Source organism: Dromiciops gliroides, chromosome 2, assembly GCF_019393635.1.
Source record: "Dromiciops gliroides isolate mDroGli1 chromosome 2, mDroGli1.pri, whole genome shotgun sequence".
Taxonomy (NCBI): Eukaryota; Metazoa; Chordata; class Mammalia; order Microbiotheria; family Microbiotheriidae; genus Dromiciops; species Dromiciops gliroides.
In genome coordinates this window covers 436,481,708-436,494,110 of record NC_057862.1, presented here as the reverse complement: position 1 = coordinate 436,494,110, position 12,403 = coordinate 436,481,708, and the positions used below count along the sequence as shown (strand labels likewise).

At 36.1% G+C, this 12,403-nt stretch overlaps 1 protein-coding gene across 1 annotated transcript in view; it reads right to left on the bottom strand.

Annotated features, from left to right (window-relative positions):
• Positions 1 to 12,403, bottom strand: part of EHMT1 (euchromatic histone lysine methyltransferase 1) — a 192,863-nt gene that overhangs the window by 146,330 nt on the left and 34,130 nt on the right. Inside the window, 1 exon segment of the mRNA XM_043980933.1 lies at positions 9,842 to 10,022. Coding sequence (XP_043836868.1) covers positions 9,842 to 10,022 — 181 coding nt within the window.

Genomic DNA, 12,403 nt, shown 5'->3' with positions numbered 1-12,403 from the left:
TTAGAGACTACTCAGAAACTTCTTGCCTGTATAGCAAGGGAAATAAACCAAATAAGGTTTATTTCCCTTAAGAAGAAAGTAGGAAGGTAATAGACAAGAAAAAACACCGCCCCCCCGCCCCAAATTTAACTCTATCTTTAAAGGATATGAATGTATTATAGGAAATCAATGATTATATATGTAGAAGTTATTCCTGTATAAACTATTTGTATATAATCAGAACATCAACTAGTTATAGCAAATATACAAATCAACACAATATCAGAAGAGGATTAAAGATCTGAAGAAAACACGATGTAGTTACAAGAGCTAACTGATTATTCAATTTAGCTGTTGATTCTGAAATCAGAGAAATGGATAAAGGTAAATGAAATCACTGATAACCACCATTTCCTACACATGTTTAACCAATGTAAAGCAGTTATATGAACAAGAGTCTCAGAACTGAATCAGCCAACTTTAGTCTCCCTGACAAGCAAAATGACTTACTCTTACTATCTCTGTGGCCTTGGGAAAGTCATTTTACCTCTCTGGGCCTCAGTTACCTCACTTGTAAAAGGAGTAAATTGAACTATATGGTCTCTAAGGTACCTTATAGCTTGAGATCAATGATCATATAATCTTATAGCAGTCAACAGAAGAAAAAGTTTAATGTACAAACTTATTGGCAAAGCATGAAGGAGGTCAAGTCATTTAACTTCTCAGTGCCCTGTATAACTCTCTAAGACGTTATATTACAGAAGAGCTATGAATCTTGATCAGTCGAAGGAATCTCCTAATGCCCCTATAAGTAAAATCAAAACAAATGAACAAACATAATGGAAGAGGAGAGCAGAAAACTGCATGAGAAAAATTGCCTTCCAAAAATGCAAAAAGCAACGGAGGAGAAAATGAATCTGCATCAGCATGAAATACAAAAAAACAAAATGTAGATCATCTCATGAACATTTATAGATGAGATTTTGAGGATAACAAATAGAAAAGGGTACAGGTTTGCCAGTCATCTGCTAGTGATCTATTCCCATCATCAGTCACAGCGGATGGAATCACCACATAAGAACATAGATATCTAGAATCAGTATGCCATATGAACTGGAAATGCCACTTTAAAAACACACATCAGAAATTTTTTTAAGCACTTGATAGATCAATTTTTAAAATATCTCAGAGGGGAAGAATCAAATTTATTTTAAATCACAGCCAAATAAATATACTGAGAGGACATGAACTGTCAATCTATTATATCCACTTCTCCTTATTTATATATTTATGGGAAAGAACTACATACATGCATCTAGGGTAGTCCTAATAAAAATATGAGATGGGAAAAGTCAGAATTTTGAAGACGATTTTCTATAGTCAAGAATATTTTTATAGACAATGACTGACTAATGAATAGAAAATCTTAATATGCTTATTATTAGTTTGCATTAAAAAATTAACCAGAACAGCAAACTACAGCCTTAAAAGTTCTCCAAGAAGGTATCTCCCGTTCAAACATTAATATCAAAGAAGATTCCTGGATATTTCATGCAACCATAGAAGGACTCTCTAATTATCCATATCAAATGTACCATAAAATAGTGAGACTTAGGCTCATACCAATCAATCAATCAATACATAAATAAATAAATTTATTAGTGTCGTGAAGGATATTTTCCCCATAGATTTCAGATGGAAAAGATCCTCGCCATTAAGGTGACATTGAGCCAATTATAACAAGACTCAGAACACTACATACCCTCAAAATTAAATCCACTATTTTTCACTCAAAAGAGATCAACCAAACAAGCCACAGAGGAAAACCCCAAAGAATGAAGAATGTCTGCTGTCTAGAATTTGCCATGTAGTTGGATAAACAGTCCACTGAATTAGTCACTCAGTACATGTATCTTGGACAAAATTTAAAAATGGATAATGACCTAGGCCCAGAATCAAACAGGAAATTGGAATTAGAAAACTACAAAGCCATTTTGATGATCCCAGAATGTTTCTCTAGACACACACACACAAACACACACACACACACACACACACACACACACACACACACACACCCCACTACCACCACCACCCTTTCACTGATAATAGATAGTTGCAAACCCAGGAACACTACTATCTCTGACAAATAAAAATTGCCAGTGATCCAAAGGACAACAGAAAGATACATATGAACATAAGTAGAATGCAGCATATTATTAACTACTATATTCTTGTAGAAAGTCTTATAAAATATCATCAAGGAGATATGCTATTGAAAAAGATGAAGCAATTACACAGAGCAGGATGATAGAAAGACAACTAGAATGTTGTACTGATAATGAAGAAACATTTGGGAGGGAAAAAAAACCTAGAGGAAAGCTTTGAATCAATTGAGAAGATTCTCTATGAGGGAATGATGAAAGGACATGGAGGGGCGGCTAGGTGGCATACCTGGGTATGATACTTGTCTAACACAGAAATGGTTCTAGGGAAAGAAATGGCTAATATTAGTGTAATATTATGAATAAGCTGACAGATTTAAGCTCCAGAAAAATAATTTCAAAGACTTATATCTGTGGTTTGGTCAATAGTTTAATAATATTTTGAATCATAGGAACCTTCAAGATTATCAAATTAATCCCCTAAATTTATAGATGAGGTAATTGAAACAGAAAGGTTAATTGACAAACTAAATTCTAGCTAATTAAATTCAAAGTTCATGAGCAATATATAACAGAACTGGATTTGAACTTAGGTTCTCAGACTCAAAATCCAATGCCCTTTCAACTTTACTACTCTGCACAACAGTACCAACCAGCACTTAATAAGTGCCAGGTGCTTTCACTGTCTTGTCTTATACATAACACTAACAAGTTCCTATTTCCTGTTATAACAATAATTTCTGTTGCTTAACAAAAAAAATTACAGACTTTACCAAAAATGACTTCCTAATTAAAACAGCTAAACACAATTGGTTAATTGGTTAATCACAAAACACTACTTTTAATATGAACAGAAAGCATGCAACCAAATAAAGCTAAGTTTAAAGTACAGTTTGGTGCCATTTAATACGGAATTTTTATAAACCACAATTTAAGTTAAACCTAATCTTAGCCACAGACTTGTTTAGAATGTTTCTTATTTTTCCTAACTCACCAATATACTTTCCTAAGGTGGTCTTCAAACTTCAGACTCTTGGTAATTATCAAAATGCTCCTACAATCTTCTTTTCCTACTTTACCTAAACTGAGGCTTTGCTCTACTACATCCTATGGAAAGGGCCTTTGCTTCCCAGTTGAGAACAGGGGAACAACTAGACTTGCAAAACTCCATCCATGGTATCTAACTGATGTCAATCCATGTATGTTGAATTGCTACTGGTGCTTGCTTAGAAAATCCCATTTCAAGGGGCAGCCAGGTGACGCAGTGGATAGAGCACCGGCCCTGGATTCAGAAGGACCTGAGTTCAAATCCAAGCTCAGACACTTGACACTTAGTAGCTGTGAGACCCTGGGCAAGTCACTTAACCCCAATTGCCCCCTCCCCCCCCAAAAAAGGAAGAAAGAAAATCCCATTTCATAATAAAGTATCCTAATATTCCCTCAATGCTACAAAAAGTAATTCTTAGGACATAAGATTTAGTCCAATTGGGATTTTTGTTATCCCTTTTGAGGCTGTGGTCTTAGCAGAAAGAATAGATTAGGTAGTAAATTTAGATAATTGTACTAGCAAACCAATGAGTGGGGGGCATGGAGGAAAGGAAACTATTTTGGGTTAAAAGAGCTGATTTTTCTCAAATAAATGTAATAGCAACCATAGAAATAGTCTGACTTCAGGCAAAGAAGAGCAATCTAGTTTCAATGAAACAAAGAACCTTATGGTCCTTTAGATCTTCTTTTCCATTGTCATCATCAATATCATCATCAATAAAGACTTACTAAGTGACTACTAGGTACAGTACACCTATTTCATTAATCAATCAATCAGATCAACTGGTAAAAAAAAAATCAACAAGGATTTAAGTATGCACTTTGTGACAAACATCTGTCCTCTATAAATAATGAAATAGTTAAAATGGATCTGAATACACATCTGTAAAAGTAACAAGTCTAGGCAAGAAAGCTCCAACTAGTTATTCCTGGTAACAACTATTAAGAAGCTATACAACAAATGGGGCAGCTAGGTGGCGCAGTGGATAGAGCACCGGCCCTGGAGTCAAGGAGGACCTGAATTCAAATGTGGCCTCAGACACTTAACACTTACTAGCTGTGTGACCCTGGGCAAGTCACTTAACCCCAATTGCCTCACTAAAAAAAAAAAAAGCTATACAACCAATTAACCAACATTTCTTAAGTACCCACTATGTGTCAAGCATTGTACTAGGCACTGATATAAATACAAGGATTATATTCTAATGAGGAAACAAGAAGTGCATATAAATCAGTTCTAAATAAATATGAAGAGAATAAATACAAATAAATATGAGGAAGTTAAATAAAGGTATTTAGGGAGTTTGTTGCAGGGAGAACACTAGCAATCAGTCGAATCAGGAAAGGTTTCATTTAAAAGATGGTGTTTAAGATGAGCCTTGAAGGAATAGAGGGTTCCTCTTAAGCAAGAGAGGGAAAGAGAGATTATATTCCAGGCATAAGAGGTCAGAGTAATGGGCGGGGGGGGAGAAGAGTTAGTTCAGCCTATACAAACAGAGGCAAGAGATGGGAGAGTAGTTTGGCAGGCTTGTAATGTATTGGAGGAAGAATAACATACAGTGAAGCTGGAAAAATAGGCCAGCATGAAACTGTAAAGGGCTTTAAAAAAAATACTAAACAGAGGAATTTTTATTTGATCCTAGAGGCGAAAAGATGGCATTGGAGTTTTTTGAATATGGAAAATGAGGGACGTGGTCAGGTCTGTGTTTAAGGAAAATCATTTTGGCAACTATGTGAAGGATAGAGTGTAGTAGAGAGACCTCTGAAGTAGGGAGAATTATTAAGTGGCTATTGGAAGTAATCTAGACAAGAAAAAACAAGAGCCCAAACTAAAGTGGTAGGATGTAAGTAGAGAGAAGTGGGTCAGAAGTAAGGTGCTGCACAGAAAGAAATGTCAAGAACTAGTAACTGATTAGATATGTGGAATCAGTGAAAAGTGAAGGATCAAGAATAGAGCTGAGATTATAAACTTGAAAAACAGCAAAACAATAGCACCTACATCAAAAAATAAATTTGGAAGAAGAGTGATTGGAGAGAGGGAGGACAAGTTCTCTTTTGGACATGCTGAATTTGAAATGTCTCTGGAACAACTTCCAGTTTGAAATGTCCAAGAGGAAGTTGGTAAAGTAGAAATGAATCCCAGGAAGAGAAAGGGATTGGACATCCAGATCTATGAATCATTTGTAGCTAAGTACCTGGCACAAAGTAAACTATACACAAACGTTAGCAATTATTATCTGTACTGATATAATAATTAAACCCATAGGAGCTGATGAGGTTCTTAAAAGGAAGCCTAGAGAAAGAAGACAGCCAGGAACAGTTTTGAGGAATACTCACAAGGGACATTAAGTTAAGGGACATTACACGGATGATAAGCCAGCAAAGAAAACAGGAGGAATAGATATTCAGGAAGAAAACTGCAGGGAGGGGAGGGGGATGAAATCCCACAAGAAAGCATCCAAGATCAGTGTCATGCAGCAAAGAGAACAAGTAGGATCAGGACAGACAAAAGACCATATGAATTGGTAATTAAGAGATCATTGGTAGGTGCAGCTATATGGCGCAGTGGATAGAGCACTGGCCCTGGAGTCAGGAAGACCTGAGTTCAAATCCAGCCTCAGACACTTAACACTTACTGGCTGTGTGACCCTGGGCAAGTCACTTAACCCCAACTACCTCACCAAAAAAGAGAGAGAGAGAGAGATCATTGGTAGACTTTGCTTTTCTCAGCTACACAATGATGTGAGACATTTGCAAAGGATTCATGATGGGAAATGCTCTCCACATCCAAAAAAGAACTGTGGATTCTGAATGAAGACTGAAGCATACTATTTTTACTTTTTCTTTTTTTTTTCTTGAGGGTTTTCCCTTTTGTTCTGATTCTTCTTTAACAACATGACTAATGTGGAAATAGTTGTAAGTGATTGTACATATATAACCTATATCAGATTGCTTGCTGTCTTGGAGAGGTGGGAAGCAAGATAGGGAGGGAGAAAAATTTGGAACTCAAAATCTTACAAAAATGAATGTTGAAAACTATCTTTACAAGTAAATTGAAAGAAAAAAACCAAGTAACTGGAAAAAAATAAAATACCATTAAGGGAACAAGTCTGGTAATTTTGGAAACAAAAGTTGCAAAAGGGGGCAGCTAGGTGGCGCAGTGGATAGAGCACCGGCCCTGGAGTCAGGAGGACCTGAGTTCGAATCCAAGCTCAGACACTTAACACTTACTAGCTGTGTGACCTTGGACAAGTCACTTCACCCCAATTGCCTCACTTAAATAAATAAATAAAAATTTAAAAAATTTTTTTGAAAAGTTGCAAAAGAGTGATAAAGTCAGAAGCTATAATACAAAGAACTGAGGACTAAAAGGAGAGGAAGTAAAAGTAACAAGTGTAAACATCTTTTTCTAGGAGACTGGCTGCAAAAGGGAGAAGAGATATAAAGATTGTTTAAGGGGATAGCAGGTTCTAGTACTGCTTTTAAAGGAAAGGTCTTACAGTTTCTTTTCTAGTCTTTAAGTTAGCTATAAGACCCATTCCCTCTTATTCCCTAGCAATCTCTCTCTTTTTGCCAAAAACGATTATTTGCATATGGTATGTGTATGGTGTAGCATTGAACCTACTTGTGAATATTTTTTCCCAATCAAAAGGAGATAATGTTTTCATTTACTCCTTTAACAAAGGAGAGAAATTGGACTTTTATTTCTCAGTCAGCTGCTAGGTAGTTATTGCCCAAAGTTCATATACAACAGTGAGTGGGCAGATGCTTAATATTTTTTTTCTTTTTTTCGGGGCAATGAGGGTTAAGTGACTTGCCCAGGGTCACACAGCTAGTAAGTGTCAAGTGTCTGAGGCCGGATTTGAACTCAGGAACTCCTGAATCCAGGGCCAGTGCTTTATCCACTGCGCCACCTAGCCGCCCCAATACTTAATATTAATAGGCTGGGGGCAGCTAGATGGCGCGGGGGCAGCTAGATGGCGCAGTGGATAAAGCACTGGCCCTGGATTCAGGAGTACCTGAGTTCAAATCCGGCCTCAGACACTTAACACTTACTAGCTGTGTGACCCTGGGCAAGTCACTTAACCCCAACTGCCTCACTTAAAAAAAAAAAAATTAATAGGCTGAAACTTTTACCAAAACCCATGTAACACAAACTGCTTTCTCAAAAAGCTTCTACTTTCTTTTAAAACAGACCATTATTATTGTGGGGAAAAAAATTAGACATGGCTTTTCAACATAAATTATTACTATGGGATAATTTTATCAACATACGTTCATCACATGCTGAGGATATTAATTAGCATAGTGCATTATTTTTCAAATAGCAATGAGTTGACACTCTAAGACACAGTGCATATGTTCATTTAATGGTCTGATATTATCAAGTCACAGAATTTCTTAAATTTAAGATATACTGGGAAAAACACACCTATATATTGTTATCTTTTAGGTGAGGAGAGTCAGCTCAAGTAACACAAGGCTGAATTGGTGACCCAAATATCTCATGTACTAGAAATGCTAACCTACAGTAATTGGTTAGAACAAAAACTGATTTTTCTATCACTTTTATTAAACTTTGAAGATTAACAATCTGATAGGATTACATGTTTTCGAATACAGATATAGAATCCATTAGCATATTCACTGGAGTGGATGGGCTCTGTACAAAGCCATTTAGAATCCTGACCATGTCTCTGGATATAGATTATAACCTCTCTACATCTTCCCTAACTCCTAGTACAAAGTTTTGTAAAGCAGATGTTGAATAACGGTTGAATTGAACTGATAATGCTTAAAGGACTTTAACAAATAGAAAACTTTCTTATCAATGTTACTAGTTAACAGTGGTCAGAAAAAGAAAAAGAAAATCAAAGTGAGATTCACTTGGCCCTCACCTCCACTTTTACACCAGTAAGATACCCATAAGAGCTCTACCCATAGACTAAAATGATACCTACCATCTACAGTGAAAGACACTAATACAGAATTTTTTTCATTCATTTGTTCACTGAGGTAATTTAACTATTACTATATTTGATACTGACTTGCATTACCAAGAGGACAGAAAATCAACACCGGAGTTCTAATGGTAGTGAAACAAAGTCCTTATCTGTACATGGTCTCTAGTATGATCATAGTATGATCATAATATAATCTAGTATGATCTAATATGATCAGCCCTGCGACGAAAGGCAGGCATTTAGATTATAAGTAGGAAGACTGGTCTGTGATCACTGAACAGAACAAAGGCTATAGAGGAATAAATACCAAGACGATAGCTTCATTGGCATCATCTTTCTAATCAAGGAGTTTATTAGATTTATAGACTATGGATCTGGAAAGAATCTTAAAGATTACTGAATCCCATCCCTTACTTTTCAGATAAAACTGAGGCCTAAGGAGGTATGTGACTTGCCCAAGGCATACAGCTAGTTAAGGGGTAAGTCAAGATATGAATTCAAGGTTTTTGACTCCAAATTTAGTTCTCTTTCTGTTACAATGGTCACTAGATTTTCTATTTCTCAGGAAAGAAAAATGCAATGCAGAAAGAAAAAGAATATTGTATGCTTTGAGAAAAATATAACAAAAGTTAGAATAGTACTAAATTAACTTTGGAAATGGTAATTACAAGGCATTGTTTAATTGACTACAAGCTCCTTAAAGGCAGGGATCAAGCGCTATACTTCTTTATCTCCTACATAGCCCCTAAAATGCACTTTGTACAGTGCATTCAGTGCAGTAGTGGTAGCTATAAGTTGTGTGTGTGTGTGTTTTTTAAAGCCTCTATTAATTTAAAATCTGTTAAGACTAAACTGGAGTTGAAGTTTACTTTTGATAAATTTATTTCTTTATATATGTCACAAAGCAACAATAAAAAGGAGCATACAGAATAGGTTAAAATAAATTTTTCATGCACTCATAAGTCTTTCAAGAAGTATCTATATTCATATAAACATTCAGGGACTAACACAAAATCAGTCATTTATTCATTGAAACAAAAAGCCCTCTAATGACCTCTCTAATCACAATCTGAATGAACTTTGTGAGCTTAACTTGAGTTTTTGTATAGACTTCAAAGACATAGGATAAGAGCCAGAGATGGAAAGGACCTTAGCAATCCCATGGCCTTATTTTAAAGAGAAGGATACTGAGACTCAGGAAGGTGAATGTTTGGCCCAAATTCATAAAGCATGACAGAAATGGGTTTGAAGCTCAAATCACCTGACTCCCTACTCCAGGGTTCTTTCCACACTATCTTCTAAATTGTACTTCTTTGAAAACATTCTACAAATCCAAGTTTTCACTCCAAAATAGTGACAGTTTGCTGCATTTTAAGAATGAAAACCTTCACTTTAAGATTAAAAACAAGAGGTGTTAAGAAATAGGAAATCTTAGTTAATTTATTAAGACAAGAATTTATTGAAGGGAAAGAATGTCTATAAAGCATAAAAAAAATCTCATAAAAGAGCTGAAGGGTAAATATAAAAAGATTTATCAATTCTAAGGAAAATTAATTGAGAGTCAATACAAGGGCTAGAAAAGTCAAGCATTCTTTGTGGCTCTTGTGCTCTACAGAAAAGAGAATTTATATATAAATTAACAGATTTCAAGGAAGAAAGGGTCGTTGTTAAGTGTTCCCTCTTTACCTGTCTGTGACTTTGTGGTGGCCATGTAGCATTGGTTCTGAGGTAGCGACTGATGAAGGGATGAGAGAGGGGGCAAAAGCTGCTGTTTTCCAAACTCCGTAACATTTTTGTTGCTTTCCTCCTTTGATTCTTTATGATCTCTAGAATCTCGAACTTCTCTGGGGTCCTTACTGGTTGCATGCTTCAAAACAAAGAGAATTAATGACTAAAAGCACAAAGAAGTTGTCACTAAAATAACATTCTCAATCAAAAAAAAGTTTTAATTTTTCCTCACACTCCCCTCAACTGAAAACAATTTGTATTTAAAGAGGACAAGACCAACTAATTTGCCTTAGAATCTGCTAATGTGTGAATCTGCTAATGTGTCATCTGTGCTATATAACACATACATCCCTAAGATGATAATTTTTAAAAGATATAGGTAATGAGAAATCATTGCTCTGAAGAGTTTAAAAAAAAAAAAAGGCAAGTTGACATGTTTAGGAAAAAACAATGTTTTACAAAAAATTCGTGACAATGACCTGAATCACAGTGTGCTAGTCTGGGAGAGTGGGAAGGGTGGATTAATCACCTTTTGGTAAAACTACCTAATTTCAGATGACTTCAAGTATCATCTACTACATGAAAATGACTCCAAAAAGGCCTTTTTACAGTTTTCTTTCTCTAGCTTTTGGCTACAATCTTTTCCTACATATCCTATTTGGTTCCTATCACTAGGCCTCAATGCATCTCAAAGTCTCTCTATTTCCCCAAGCATCCCTTCTGGTGTACACCAAAGCTTTTTAAACTGTGGTTCACAACTCCATGAGGGGTTGCATAACTGAATGTGTGTGAGGCAGCTAGATGGCGCAGTGGATAGAGCACCGGCCCTGGATTCAGGAGTACCTGAGTTCAAATCCGGCTTCAGACACTTAACACTTACTAGCTGTGTGACCCTGGGCAAGTCACTTAACCCCAATTGCCTCACTGGGGGAAAAAAAAAAACTGAATGTGTGGGTTGTGAAAAATTAGGCAGCAGTAAAAGGTTATGTATGCCGATTTTATATACCTATATACCCGGAGTCATGTAAAAATTTCTCAAGTGAAAAGGGGTCGTGAGTGGAAAAAGCTCTGATCTGCACTATCATAACCTCATGGGCACCCTGAGAACTACAACTCCATATGGTCTTTACCATTTCTGGGTCACTATGCACATGAAAGTTAACCACAAGGAAGTACCAGCCAATTTGAAATGCCAGTCATTATCATTTCTTGAGGCTCAAGAACCTCAACTGCCTCTCTACTGCCAATCCTGCATAAATATAAACTCCTCTAATAAATCTTCATGGTTCCCCATCAACGTCTTCCCTATACCAATTTCCTATCACTCCAAAATGAAGTTTCCACTACAACAAACAGGACATACTTAAATATCCCATTTCCATGGGGCAGCTAGGCGGTATAGTGGATAAAGCACCATCCCTGGATTCAGGAGTACCTGAGTTCAAGTCCGGGCCTCAGACACTTGACACTTACTAGCTGTGTGACCCTGGGCAAGTCACTTACCCCAAATTGTCTCACCCAAAAAGAAAAAAAGAAAAAGTCCCATTTACTCTTCTTTACCTAACCTTGCCATGAACTCCATCTGGAATACCCATAATTTTCTTCAGTACTAATTCCTGTCTCTTCTTTCTTTTGAAATTACCTCCAACTATATATCTTCCAAGAAACTTCACTTATTAGATTTTCTTTACACTGAAACAAATTTGTACTCCTCTATTCATTGCTGTTCAAGTCCGTAAGTATTTTCCACTTACAGATAAACCGTACTTTTAAGTGCTATGAGCACAGAGACTAATACTAAGTTCACTTCTCTTGTATCCCCCATATTACCAGGAACAGTGCTCTTTAGACAGCGAGCTCTGACAGGCTGGATTGATATTTAAAATATAGACTAAAGAATATAGGAAAATAGTCGTGAAAGCCAATAGCTAAAGAAGAGATATGGATGCCAACCTTTTCTAAACTGTATTATTCTAACTAGAAAACTATTTCAAGTAACCAACAAGTAAATATAAGATCAACTGACCTTTGTTAGGGTTTTGAGAAAAAGACAAGATCTGACAAAGTGAGAAGATGAAAATATAACACTTTCTATATTCACCATCAAAAGCAGATGAGTTGTGACTTGATCCCACAACCCTTAAAACAGTACATAAAATGTAGCCCCAAAAATTGCTAAACAAATTATCACCATCATATCTGTCTAGGAGATAGCTTTCACCTTCTTGCACTCCCCCTATTCCAAAGAGCATTATTGAAGAAAGATAAAATATTGATTTTGAACCCATTCATTCTATAGACTTTAGGCTTTTACTTACAGATATATAAATAACTAATTATTTTGAAGATTAAATGCTACCAGATATTCTTTTATCAGAGAAAGAACAATCAAATGAACAGGAGACCCAAGACCCATAGCCCAAACCATGTGGTGCTAGTATGAGCCACACAAATGAATAAATGTTTCTGGAAGATAGCTTTCTAGAACATTTTTTTAAATATATGTTACAAAAGCATAAA